Raw genomic sequence first — 14,812 nt, 5'->3', positions numbered from 1 at the left:
AACCGATACTCTATTCACCTGTAGTGCGGCATCCCAGAACAGATGTTTCTTTTTCTCGAACATAATTTTTGGCGTATTTCACATGGTGTCGATCACCAAATTGGTTAGCTCTGGGTCTTTGACTCACGACACTTGAGTGCCATGGAATTAGAATGAGTCAATTCCACATTCTTATATTTCCGCAACAGACCTGTCTCCCAACGACTTTTGTTGTAGTTTTACTTAGTAGTTTCATTCATAGTTTTCAGCGACTGGTAATCTTTCTTGGATCTCAGTGGTTTTACAGAAATGCTTACGCCAATGTGTCACCAAAGATTATACAATACAAAGATACAATCTTTTGTCGAGCTTGTTGGTGAGAGGGGAACGCACATGCATACGATTCTATTCACAGAACTCTTTACGTAAACATGTCTACATGTCACATGTAAACATGACTAGGTCGGGCAGCTCTCTCCATTATTGGGAGCTTTAGCTTCGCGTATGACTAGTCGGGCCGCCCTCTCTGTAAAATTACTTGAGTCGCTACATGCACCATAAGCTGGTCTATCTGCGGATCATCCGGCTTCATCTGCATGCAGAAATAAACATATTTATAACGTTTCAAAATTAAATACAAATACCTTTTCTATTTACGGCATTGAAAAATCTCAATGACCAAAATAATAGAAATTAACAATAATATGTAAATAGTAATAAAAGTAAATATAAAAATAATCATAAAATTAAAATTTACTTTTTAAAAATTGAAACAACCTCACTCAAAAGATAACAGAAGATCCTTCTGATCTCTTTGCTCTCACACTCGATTTGAGCGTTTCAAACTTTTATCGTTTTAAAGATGTTACGTTCTAAAAAAATTTCTCATCTTCCAGCCGTTTATCGTGGAACCAGGTCTCAAATGTTTTCATTTTTACAACGGGTTCCACTATGCGGTCTGTCAATTTGCCGCACTCATAGAGATTTTTACATCGGGCTCCTCTCCTTCTAGAGGGTTCCAGCGCTGGATATTGGGGATATATAGTCGACTTTCTATACATCCTATAATTGAAACTAAAATAGAAAGGTTGTTTGAAACGGAAACAGTTAACTTAGTAGATTCATGGAAAAAAACCTTAAAACATTTTTGAAGTGGCAAATAAAAAAATTAGTATATAATAAATATATTTAATTGGAGATGTAAAGTTTGAAAGCTATCAATGCTAGCTTACAATACCGACTACTAAAATAAGCTAGGGATCTTCCTTGACCCGCGCCTGCTAGTGACTTAAAACTTTTCACACAGAATACATTCTGGTTCGTCGCATTGTTCTCACCAATATACTCTTACGTTTGTTACTCAGGTACACTCCTGGTTCAGAGGTGTCATATGTAGGGGTGTCGACCAATTCTTATTTTGTATAAGAATTATATTTAAAATATTCGTAGTCTCATTTTAACAGAAGGTTTATTAGTTCGATACGGTATTTTTATCATTTTCAGAGCATGCCGATACCTGTTTAACGAGTTTTTCAATGCTTTCAGTATAGGGACACAAAATGTTAAAATTTTTATTTCTATCTGGCGAGAACATTTATTATTTTTTTATTCCAAACTTTTCGGTCCCACAGATATTATTAACCATAGCTCGCAAATAACTGTTAACCGATTGTTGGGGTCTCAAAATAGGTGTTGTTCAATGAGTGTTTGATTAAAAAGTCTGAGAGCAACCGTTTGCGTTGTTCGTATGAAAATTTTTCTCTTGCTCAAATGACGCTCAATTTTCTGTTCCCAATTGCTCTGTTCTTTCCAGGACCATTCGACTTTGTGCGACGATTCAAAAAGTCTTTTTTGTATGTAGGTGTGTATGTCAAAGTTAGTGGATCTTGTTTCATTTGCCTTTGTGACATTGGATATTGAGAAAATAATTAAAACGAAAATGGGACGGGAAATAAAAAAAATTAAAACGACGATATACTACATTATTATAAAAATGTATGGCTAAAATGGCCAAACTGAGTGCGCTTGCACATCTAGTCTTGGCCATCCCGGCTACTCAAGTATCTGTTGAGAGAGCATTTTCAGCTTTAAAATTTATTCTAAGCGAACGACGGAGTTCAATAAATACCCAAAACCCTTACTCTTTATATATATGCTGAACTTTTAATAAATATAATAGAAAAACCGGAAAGGAAAGCTAACTTTGGGCGGAGCCGAAGTTAATATATGTATGTACTAGAGGTCTGCATGATTGCACTCAAAATTTTCGGTTATTTGAGTACAATAAGTTTGTCTCAATTGAGCGTGCCAAACCGTTTCAACAAAGTGAATTGCGGATTGGTAAGGGTTGTTTTCGTTGTATGCGAAATGAGTGAATATCAAACCAATGTGGAATGGATAGAATGAGTGTATGCAGAGTAAATGCTTTGAGTACTCGGATAAAATTTTGGCATTCTCGTCATTCATGGCAGTTAGAGCAGAAGCTAAAACTATTTGCACAATACCTGCAAGCAGCTCGGCAAGCAGGTAGCAAGCAGCTACCTGCAAAGAGCCTTTTCAGATGCTAGAAATTTAATTTCTGAAAAGCGATGTATTATTGCTAAAAATGCAGATACAATAAAAAAAATTATGTTTTTGCATTCTGTTATGAAAAATTAAATAAATGACATATGTACATATGTATATATAATAATTAATCCATGCCTTTCTATTTTTCTATTTCTTGTATTGAAAAGCAACACAAAAACAAAAACAAAAAATAAATTTGACGTCACAAATGCGACGCACAACTAACCGAGTACTCGGTTACAAAACTCATTTGGTTATTGCGTCGCCGTTCGGATAGAGTAAATCTTTTACTCATGCCTTTACCACATTTGCCAAATCCGTTTTACTCAATGTCTCACTCAGTCAGTCAGAACTTTGATTGAGAGTGCCAAATGCTGCTTTGACTGTATTCATGCAGACCTCTAGTATGTACCCTAGCAGTTAAGACCGGCTATATATCGCAAACATCGAATATAGTTGACCGATCCTAATAAGAATATAATAATATAACCCAATTTATTATAATACAAAATCTAAGAAAAGTCCAAAACATCTTTCTTCAAAAATACCAAAGTTGGTATTTCTACCAAAAACCATTTCCGATCGTTCAGTTATATGGCAGCTATAGGTTATAGTCGGCTGATCCTTATGCAATTTGGCATGTCGCATTATTTTGCCCTCTCGTGTAAAAATAGCTCTGGTGTAAAGTTTGAACTCTCTCACTCTAAAAACACCGAAGTTAAAGCATTTCCGATCAATCAGTTATATGGCAGCTATAGGATATAGTCCTAATGAAATTTGGTAGGTTGGATCAAATGAGCAAAACTAGAATCTGTACCAAGTTTCGGCTTTCTATCTTCAAAAACACGAAAGTTGGGTCATTTTCGATCGTTCAGTTATATGGCAGCTATAGCATATAGTCGACCGATCCTTATGAAATTTGGCATTTCGTAATTTTTCGTCTAAAAATAGCTCTCGTGTCAAATTTAAACTCTCTAACTCTAAAAACATTTCCGATCAATCAGTTATATGGGAGCTATAGGATATAGGCAGCCGATCCGAGCCGTTCCGACTTATATACTGCGTGCAAAGGAAAGAATGGTGTGTGCAAAGTTTCAAGACGATAGCTTTACAACTGAGAGACTAGTTCGCGTAGAAACGGACAGACAGACGGACAGACGGACATGCTCATATCAACTCAGGAGGTGATCCTGATAAAAAATATATATACTTTATAGGGTCGGAGATGTCTCCTTCACTGCGTTGCACACTTTTGGACAAAATTATAGTACCCTCTGCAAGGGTATAATAAATAACTGCTTATATTTTGTAACTTTCACAATTAAATTAGTATCGTTCTCGTGTTTTTTCACTTTCGTATTGTCAAAAATGATAGCTCGTTCGATTGAAATAAAAACACGGCTTTTTATCCAACTCCTATTTGAAATAGAGTTAAAGAGTTGGAATTTTCTGTGGATTATATTTTTAGGAAAATAATACGATGTACAAAATTTCATGAGGAGCGTCCGACTATATCCTATAGCTGCTATAGTACTTAACGATCGACAACGATAGTATTTGGTATTTTATTATTATTTATAAAAATACCAGCTTTGCTATTTTGTAAAACATTGGTATTTTGTAAAAATATCCGTCATTTGCCTGTCATGTTCATCTGTCATAAACCTTCAGAAATGTCAAAAATGTTGCATTTTTCTGTGTAGATTGGAGCCTTATTATGAATAAATCTTAATAAATCCTTTCAATAGAATTTATTTAAATTCAATTTCGACTCTGACCATGAATTCAGCTTTTTTAATGGTTTATTGCCGTTTCTAAATAAATATTTGTCTAAATTATTAATTTGGCTTATATCGGAACTAAAATAACGCGACAATATACTACGATATTTTAAATTATATAATACTCAAAAACTATTTAAGTTAAAAATAAAATCCGGTGGGGCCTTTTAATGCTATATTGCATAATCACCTGTTATTCAAATTGTAATTTTGTAGAATGATTCAGCAGTTGCAGTCGGACTTTGAAAGAACTATTGAAGGAAGCGGTTCTGCATTAGTCAATACCAATGAGCTGTCAGGTGGTGCCAAGATTAATCGGATCTTTCATGAACGGTAAGTTTTGTTAAGTAATAATAACTAAAATACATTTTGATTAACATTTTCAGTCTCCGCTTTGAAATAGTAAAAATGGCGTGCGATGAGAAAGAATTGCGTAGAGAGATCTCTTTTGCAATTCGCAATATTCATGGTATTCGTGTCGGTCTTTTTACACCTGATATGGCTTTTGAAGCAATTGTTAAACGACAGATAGCTCTATTGAAGGAACCAGTTATCAAATGCGTTGACCTAGTCGTTCAAGAACTTTCTGTTGTTGTTCGTATGTGCACGGCTAAGGTAAGATATAAATTTATATAAAAAGTTTCCGATAAATTTTATTTATTCTTGTTTAATAAAACAGATGAGCCGATATCCCCGTTTGCGTGAAGAAACAGAAAGAATAATTACGACTCATGTGCGCCAAAGGGAACACAGTTGCAAAGAACAAATTCTTTTGCTGATAGATTTTGAGTTGGCTTACATGAATACTAATCATGAGGATTTTATTGGATTTGCAAAGTATGTATAAATAGAGTTGGTTGCAACCCAATTTGTTGTAAAAATCAGAGTTTTCAAATAACTTTTCTATTCTTTTCTATTTCTATTCTGTCTATTTGTGCCATACTTATGTACATACACACTCTGTTTAAAGCACTGGGGGGCAAACTCTTATTTCGCATCGCTGCCGGCACACTGACACTGAAAGCAATTTTAAATTTTTTTTAGAAGCCCTCATACCCTTGCAGAGGGTATTATAATTTTGTCCAAATGTGTGCAACGCAGTGAAGGAGACATCTCCGACCCTATAAAGTATATATATTCTTGATCAGGATCACCTTCTAAGTTGAATAATACGACGTGAATACGACCAATTTCATAAGGATCGGCCGACTATATCCTATAGCTGCCATATAACTGAACGATCGGAAATGACCCAACTTTCGTGTTTTTGAAGATAGAAAGCTGGAACTTAGTACAGATTTTTGGTCAGTTTACCCGACCTACCAAATTTCATAATGATCGGTCGACTATATATTGTAGCTGCCATACCAACTTTAGTATTTTAAAAGTTAGAAATTTTGTGTTTTTTTTTTTTAATATTTTTTATTGTAATTAATTAGTTTTATTGTGATATTCTTATAGGGATCGGCCAACTATATCCGATGTTTGCGATATATATCCGGTTTTAACTACAAGGGTATATCAACTTCGGCTCCGCCCGAAGTTAGCTTTCCTTTTTTGTTTGCTCTCATTTTGAATCATTTGACAGACCAAAAATTAAAATGTTTCCACTATGAAAAATTGTCTCACAAATTGGGTTGGAAAAACTTTTCTCCATAGAAAACATAGATAGGGAAGCGCGATTGTTAATTTTTTTAAGGGGACCTTCCCCTGGATTTGGCCGAAAATGAAGCAAAATTTGAGAATGGATTGCGGGAAAATGAAAAGACATACGAACTTGAGCTTTGATTCGTTGTTTATATACGATAAAAAAAAGTATTCGATATTTAAGAAATTCAAAATGGCGCCTTCAAAATGGCGGATTTCGTCGACCTCGTTTTTTCCGCTTTGTCAAGTGTCGGGCCTCTGGTAGTGAACTGAAATTAGAAATGTATATAAATTATTAAAATTTATGAAATTTCCTATGGCTTATACCTAACGACAATCAATTTTGGTGAAAATAAACCAATTTTATGGGCGTTTGAAAAAAAATGCTACACGTACACTCAAATTTTAAACATGTGTTCGTTTTGCCCCCCACTGGTTTAAACTTTAAAGAGACACTTTTAACAAAAAAAAACCGAATAAGACCGTGTCTATGACAGACCAAATCGAATAGTAAACAAAATTATAGTGTTTAGCTATGAGCAGAACACTTTTAGAGCAAAAACCCTTTAAAGTGTTTTGTTCAGACCCGATTCTTAAGGGGTTATATACAGTTGTACCGCGCAAGAATATGGAATTTTATCGATTTTTTTTTGACACGATACAAAATATTTATGAAAAATGTTTTACCGACGTTGTTTAGTACATGTTTCTGGGTACCTAATTAAATTTTTTCAAAAAAAAATATTACATAACAAAAATGTTATAGCCGAATTCCCGAATCGTCTTTTTTCGATGGTGTCTTGCGGTGGACAGGATTTCTCGAAAACGGTTCCTCCGAAATCCAAAATTCAAAAAAGTTTAGTTAGTATATTGTATTATCTAGTCCGTGAACGAGGGATTTTTTAAAATTTTGATTAACAAAAAAATGGCGACGTTTTAAACAAAAAAACAAAAGGGAGTTTTCAAAAAAATGGAAAATCCCTCGTTCACGGACTAGATAATATCATAATAAATATGTGGTCAAAATTTGGTGTTGATCGGATTAGTAGTTTTTTAGTAATCGTATCCACCGCAAAGGTAATTTCCCAAAAAAAAAGATTCTGAGATAATCGCGTTTAAAGTTTCAAGTTTGTTCAAGTTTTATATGCAGATAGTGCGCTATAAATAGCTACAGCTTCGGTTTTAATGCTCCGATCGTTATGAATTTTTGTGAGAGTATTCCCAATAGAATATACTAAAAGAATATGCAATATCTTGGGGGAGCCATATCTTACTATGGGACTTGTGAACTCTAATTCTTATCCTCAAACATGAACGCAAAAGCGTATCTAAACTTCCTCGAAAAAGCTTTCCACCATTGGAAAATTTTTTCAATCATTTGCCTTGGACATTCCAGCACGATAATGCCCCAATACATACTGCACGTATTGTAAAATCTTTTTTAAAAGATAAAAATATTGAAACTCTGAACTGGCCACCATACTCGCCGGATCTGAATATAATTGAAAATTTTTGGGGATGGCTGGTCAGAAAGGTTTATGAGTCTGGCAAACAATTTTCAACAAAAGACGAACTAATTGACGCCATTCAGAGGGCCTGGGCTACAATATCCCTAGACTACATTAAAAGTCTATATGATTCGCTGCCCAACAGGATCTAAGAGGTTATATTGAATAAGGGGGGCTCGACCCCTTATTAAATTAACATATATACTTACATTAACACTTACTATTGCAAAAAAACACATTTCCTAATACTTAAGTTCATTAAATATACTTTTAAAAAAAAATGTGCTATTCATGTGAAACAAAATTGTTGTGGAATTTTTGAAGTTTTTAAGTTTTTTTGTTAATCTTTATTAATTGTTAATTTAATTTAAGTTTGGTTACTTTTCTTATAATTAAAATTGATTACTCTATAAATAGAAACAAAAACATTAACGATTTTTCTTTTTGTTTAAAAGATATCGATATTTGAAATTCCCTATGTCAAGTGTGCTATTCATGTGAAACGCAGTGTATATGTACATATATCAGGGTCACCTCCTCACCCTGATCATGATCACCTCCTGAGTTGATATGGGCGTATCAGTCTGACTGACCGCCTATTTATTCATCCTTCACCCTTTGATCGGAAACGCTATAACTATGGTGTTTTTAGAGTTTGTGAGTACTGAACGATCGGAAATGACCCAACTTTCGTGTTTTTGAAGATAGAAAGCTGGAACTTAGTACAGATTAGATTTTTGGTTGATCCGACCTACCAAATTTCATAAGGATCGACTATATCTAATAGCTGCCATATAACTGAACGATCGGAAAGTACCCAACTGTCTTTGCATTTTGAAAACAGAAAGTTGGAACTTCGTACATATTTATATATTTATATATATATTTAGACAGTTGAGTTATATTATGTATTCTCATAAGGGTCAACCAACTATATTCGATGTTTTTAATGTATATTCGGTTTAACCTGCGAGGGTATATGAACTTCGGCTTAAAGTTAGCTTCCTTTTCTTGTTATACCCTTGCAGAGGGTATTATAATTTTGTCCAAAAGTGTGCAACGCAGTGAAGGAGACATCTCCGACCCTATAAAGTATATATATTCTTGATCAGGATCACCTCCTGAGCATGTCCGTCTGTCCGTCTGTCTGTCTGTCCGTTTCTACGCGAACTAGTCTCTCAGTTTTGAAGCTATCGTCTTGAAACTTTGCACACACCCTTCTTTCCTTTGCACGCAGTATATAAGTCGGAACGGCCCAGATCGGCCGACTATATCATATAGCTGCCATATAACTGATTGATCGGAAATGGTATAACTTTGGTGTTTTTAGAGTTAGAGAGTTCAAATTTGACAAGAGAGCTATTTTTGGCAAAACATTACGACATGCCAAATTTCATAAGGATCGGCCGACTATATCTTATAGCTGCCATATAACTGAACGATCGGAAATGACCCAACTTTCGTGTTTTTGAAGATAGGAAGCTGAAACTTAATACAGATTATATTTTTGGCCAGATGATCCAACCTACCAAATTTCATTAGGATCGGCCGACTATATCCTATAGCTGCCATATAACTGAACGATCGGAAATGACACAACTTTTGTGTTTTTGAAGATAGAAGTTTGGGACATTTTTAGGTTTGGTTTTTGTATTATAATAAATTGGGTAATATTATCATATTCTCATAAGGATCGGCCAACTATATCCGATGTTTGCGATATATATCCGGTTTTAACTGCAAGGGTATATAAACTTCGGCTCCGCCCGAAGTTAGCTTTCCTTTCTTGTTTTTCTTATGAAATACTTATTAGGATTGCCCGACCATATGTGATATTTGCGATATATATCCGATCTTAACTGCAAGGGTATTTCAACTTCGGCTCCGCACGAAGCTAGCGTTTCTTTTTTTATTTTTTTTATTTTTTTTTTTTTTTCAATAATTTTTTGTCAAAAAAAAACTACATGGTTTTCTGGGAGAACATCATTTATTTTAATTCTAAGTGCTATACCAAATAAAAACAATAGAATTATCCAGCAGCATTGTCGAGATAAACTGGTTTGTCATCAATGCGTTTAAGGATGTAGTCTCATGTGTGAGGTTGCAAAAATTGATTTTTTTTTTTTTCACATATTTCGATAGAATTGTTTATTAAGAGTGTACTGTTAAAGTTTCAAATAAAAATATCAAATAATGACAGAGATACAGCCCATAATCGAGAGCGCGCCTACACCGAAAAGTATGAGTTTCTCGGTAGCGTCTAAACTTTAAACGCGTTTTTCTCGGAACTACATTTTTGTGTGCGGCGCAGGTGATTCACAAAATTCTATGGTACCGATCTAGCTGAAATTTGGATATGTTGTTCTAAAAAGTAACACCTCTGTCCCGTACTAGAATCATTTATTTTTAATGATTAGTTTTTTTTTTATCATTAATTTAAGATAAATTTTTTACATGTTAAAAAATTTTTTTTTTTGTGAGTTCGCCATTTTGTTGTTTATTGATGAAAATATTTCATTCTAGTACGGGACAGAGCCATAAGCTTACAAAACAACAATCTATTCTAATTTTTTGTTTCGGATGACTCTAGCAGTCGAAATCACCTGCGCCAGGGACCTACCTTTTTTTTTTATATGCATACTTTGGCATGCTATAAAGTGTATTAAACTACACAAGAATAAATGAAACAAAATATTTTCAAATAGTTTATGATGCCTTTAAAAACATATGTAAAAATTGGAACGATCGCATTATTTTTTATTACAAAAAAATTTTTTTGAAATAACCTCTAAAAAGAAGGCCGGAACATGAGACTACATCCTTAAATTTTGTTTTTGTTTTTTTTTTATCCTGTGATCCTGCGGAGAGTTCAGCTCCTGCCTGTAATTTGCAAAATTTTTAATATTTTTCATTATTATGAAAAGGAGCTTAAAAAATTAAAGTTTCACCATCAGAATTTAATAAAAGTATTACAAGGTGGTAATTGCCCCCATTCAGTTTACCGTCCCCTCTTAATTAAACCTTTCGAATATAAATACTTAAACTTTACTTTGTATGCTTATAAAAAATTACTCTTTTTAGCGCCCAAAATAAATCTGAAAATGCAAATAAAACTGGAACTCGTCAGCTTGGCAACCAAGTTATACGAAAGGGTCACATGGTCATTCAAAACCTAGGAATTATGAAAGGTATGAAAAATGCAGATAAAAATAATTCTGCATTACAATTTATATAATATCTCGTAAGAGTGTTTAAAATAATAATAATCTTAATAATTATTTCTATAATTTAGAAAAAAAAAGTAACTTTTAAAAAAGGAAACAAAAAATAAAATAAATCAAAAAAGAACGTCTATAGTCGAGTCTATCTATCCACATTTTATCTAACATTTAAGAGTTTCTCGGGGAAAAGAAATATTGAATCAACGCAGCAGGGAAGTAGATAAAAAGTCTGTACCTCCGATAACGATTGTGATTGTTTTAAAAACATGTTTGAACTGGCGCTAAAACGAGATTTGCGTTTTAAGGGCGAAATAGGTGATAGAAAAATTTTGGCTCAAACTTGATCTACCCGGTTACCGTACGACTCCTAGTTCCAAATCGGTTAGTTCTGTTCTGAAATAATTCTATCATTTATAGTCTTCGAGATTGTAGGTGAAATGGAAAAATATATGTCTGTATAACCTCTAAAAATCTGCCGATTTGACTGAAATTTGTTTTTATTCCCTCGCAGATAGTGATGGAGATATCTCCCATAAAGTATATATATACCGGATCAGGACCACGTCCTGAGTTGATATAAGCATGTCCGCCTGTCTGTATGTTTCTACGCGAGGTAGTCTCTTAGTTTTAGAGCTATCGACTTAAAAATTTGCACACCCTTCGTTCCGTTGCACGCAGAATTATATTCTGAACGCCCGGGATCGGCCTACTATATCCCATAGCTGTCATATAACTAATTGATCGGAAATGCTAAAACTAGCGTGTTTTTAGAACTAGGTAGTCAAATGGTTCTAGTTTTGACAAAAAATACATACCAAATTTCATAATGATCGGCCGCTATATCTTATAGCTGCCATTTGTTTGAACGATCGGAAATGACCCAAATTTCGTGTTTTTGAAGATAAAAAGTTGAAAATTTCCAATTTTCCAATTCTAGTTTTGGTCAATTGATCCAACCTACCAAATGTCATAAGGATCGGTCAACTATATCCTATAGCTTTCATATAACTGTACGGTCGGAAATGGTATTTATTTGGTATGGTATGTTTGGTACCAACTTTGGTATGTTTGAAGATAGAAGCTTGGGAGTTTTTTTTTTTTAGATTTTGTATATTAATAAATTGGTTTTATTCTCATAAGGATCAGCCAACTAATATGCAATATATGCGATACATATCCGATTTAAAGGGAAGGGGTATATAAACTTCGGCTTCGCCGTTCGATAGAAATTAACTATGGAAATATTTTGTCATGAAAAGATTTTCCATAAAAAAAAAAAAAAAAAAAAAAAAAAGTTTTTAGACATTTTATTCTGCTTACCTGCTTTCTTGCTTCAAAGGTTTTTTGCACGATGTGCAGCGGCGCTGAGGTAGAGAAATTTCCTATGCCGAGTCCCCAATTTGGAGTACATCAAGACCACATAGAATCCGTACAAACAAATTTCCTAACATTTTCTCTTAGAGGTCTTAGCTGAGATGCAAATCTTCATCTTTCTCTGCATCGATGCAGACTCCTAATAATATGGGTGAACAATGCTGGGTGTCGATTTTATACCAGCTACTCTTAGAGTACAAAAGTATATTGTAGTCATGTATATAACATAAAGAAGGAATCACGTAGGACATACAAGGTGTGTGTCAAAAGTTTCCGAGCTTCTCTGGCAGGGCATTTTCTGGTGCCGCCATCTTTGTGTGAGTATATGCGTTTGAAAAATACATTATTCACCGATTTTCCCTCCAAATTTCAAGACATTTGGAACAGTGGAATTGGAATTATTGACAGTACCAGTGACAGTACCTTGTGTTAGTTGGTCGACAAAAATCATGGAGCAAAGAGCGGTTATTAAGTTTTGTTTTAAACTCGGTAAAACTTTCACCGAGACTCATAAATTGATGAAACAAGTTTATGGTGATGATTGTCTATCCCGTACCCCGTAGTGGTTTAATCGTTTTAAAAATGGTCGTGAAAGCCTGGAAGACGACGAACGTTCGGGCAGTCCGAAAAGTGCTCTTATTGATGAAAACATTCAAATTATTCGTGATTTTGTCAAAAAAGAACCAAAATCTTCGTTGAGATACATGGAAATGGAGTTGGAGATATCCTATAAGTCTATTCATCGCATTTTGATTGAGCATTTGGGTATGCGGAAGGTTTGTGCACGGTTTGTTCCACACACACTCAAAGAGCACGAAAAGGTGACCGATTTGACAATGACTTGTGACCGATTTTTTAACAAAAAATCACATTCTTACCGTCAACCACTCACCATATTCACCTGATTTAGCTCCGTGTGACTTTTTCCTATTCGGAAAATTAAAATTGGTAATGAAAGGAAGATATTTTGATGACATAAAGTCCGTTGAAAAGGCGACGACCGACATACTCATGGCCATCCCGGTTGACGAGCTAAAACACTCATTCGAATCACTTTTAAATCGTGCAAATCGTTGTAGTCGGAGGGAGACTATTTTGAATAAATGCAAAGTTTCATTCCAAACTATTTTGTAGTTTTTTTTCTTTTTGAAAAGTTTGGAAACTTTTGACACAAACCTTGTATACTATTTGTACTGAGCAATTCGAACGGATAATAATTATCAGTTTTAGCCCTTGTCGGATGTCGGATGAGCAGGCCAAGCGGATCACTAACAGCAGATTTTTTACGCTCTCTTACGTAGAAGGCCGCTAAGACAGCACGACAATTATCGCAACAATAATGGAGACCAAACTTACTGGAAATGGCATCCGAAAATGAGCCAGTCAACCCGGCACACTTGGCGTGGACTACGGTTTCACAAAGCCAGCAATGGTAGGCTGGGATCACGAGATTGTCTTATTACAAGACTTTATTAAGTCGCCCAGTTTTTTTCCATTATGATATCAAAAATATGAAACAAACCATTGTACCTTAAACCATGTATCACAGAGACAAAGCTTGGGAGTAGGCAAAAGAGTCGCAACACAAAAAAGATGAAGAAGCAGAGTCGAACTATACTTAGATTACGCTGAGGCGGCCTAATCCACTTGGACCGCTGGGGCTCCTTGTGTTCCCGCACCGGCAAGAAATCCGGCAAGGGGACCCCACCCCATCATATATACTAGAGTGCCCAAGCAATTCTACCCTTCCTTAGGCTACTCGCGGTGCCATCCAGCTTTCTGGATGAAGGCAACGAGTCCACGTGGAGCTATCCCCGTAAGGTCTGTTAGGTCCGTGAGTGTTGCTGCACCCAGAAGTTTGAATGTGAAGGCTGATAAGTCTCTCCATGAAGACAACCTTCGTCGCAACTACGTCTCGGACACGATCCCTCTTCTAAAGATTGCTGTGAAGATTCTCCTAATCCATAACCACAGATTGGATCCGGCTTTGGTTAGTTGTGCCGGGAAGATGCCATCTGGTCATGGAGATGTGAAGGGCTCGAAACTGTTTATCGCCCAACTGAGATTCCTATTACTTAGGAGGTGTTCGATCTGGCTCGGAAAGGGGAAACTCCCCTCCTGGCTTCCTTGGGTTGTTTTCTCCTGAGAACACCCTGAGAAATGTGCATTTGTGAGAGCCTCTAGGGTTTCCAGGCTGGACTCTTTCCTGGCTCTTTGCTACATATTTGTTTGCTTTATTAGTGAAGTTAAAAGCTTTACGGGTCTTGGTCTTAATGGGCGGAGTGTTTGCTCTTGGGCCGGCCCTTTTGAATGCCCTGGTGCAAGCCGCCATTAGCGTGCACAACAAGGCGTCCAGGTTTTCCCTGCTTTTAACGTCCCTTGTTGGAGGTTCCTCCAAGAATCTGTGAAGTTTTTTCTTGTAGAGCTCCCAGTTTGTCTTCCTAGGATGGCGTACTGCTAGCCGAGTGAAGTTCTTGAAATTAACCAATAATTTTATGCATCTATGGACCGAGAAGGATTGCTTCTTTAGGACTCCCCATCTAACAATCCTGTCTGCTTCAGTCAAGTCAAAGTATTGTCAAGTACCTCCCATCTTTTCTTGTCGATGGAGGTGGGTTCTGTGCCCCTGTCACCCACCAGAAGATTTGACCTTAGGATAAAATCTAATATTGACTCACCCCTCTCGTTAGCGTCAGTGTTTCACCACTGATGATGATGGGCGTTGGCATCGCAC

General features: G+C 35.7%; 1 protein-coding gene across 6 annotated transcripts in view; it reads left to right on the top strand.

Moving 5' to 3' along the window:
• shi (dynamin-1 shibire) overlaps window positions 1-14,812 on the top strand; it is a 188,205-nt gene that overhangs the window by 30,184 nt on the left and 143,209 nt on the right. For all 6 annotated transcript variants that reach the window (XM_070283145.1, XM_070283146.1, XM_043211338.2 and 3 more), the window contains 4 exons: window positions 4,545-4,661; window positions 4,715-4,943; window positions 5,008-5,165; window positions 10,565-10,671. In XM_070283145.1, the coding sequence (XP_070139246.1) occupies window positions 4,545-4,661; window positions 4,715-4,943; window positions 5,008-5,165; window positions 10,565-10,671 (611 nt within the window). The remainder of the gene's footprint in view (window positions 1-4,544; window positions 4,662-4,714; window positions 4,944-5,007; window positions 5,166-10,564; window positions 10,672-14,812) is intronic.

The sequence above is a fragment of the Drosophila bipectinata genome, chromosome XR, assembly GCF_030179905.1.
Source record: "Drosophila bipectinata strain 14024-0381.07 chromosome XR, DbipHiC1v2, whole genome shotgun sequence".
Classification (NCBI taxonomy): Eukaryota; Metazoa; Arthropoda; class Insecta; order Diptera; family Drosophilidae; genus Drosophila; species Drosophila bipectinata.
Note: the sequence above shows the minus strand (reverse complement) of the source record. Positions and strands in the feature narration are given on the sequence as shown.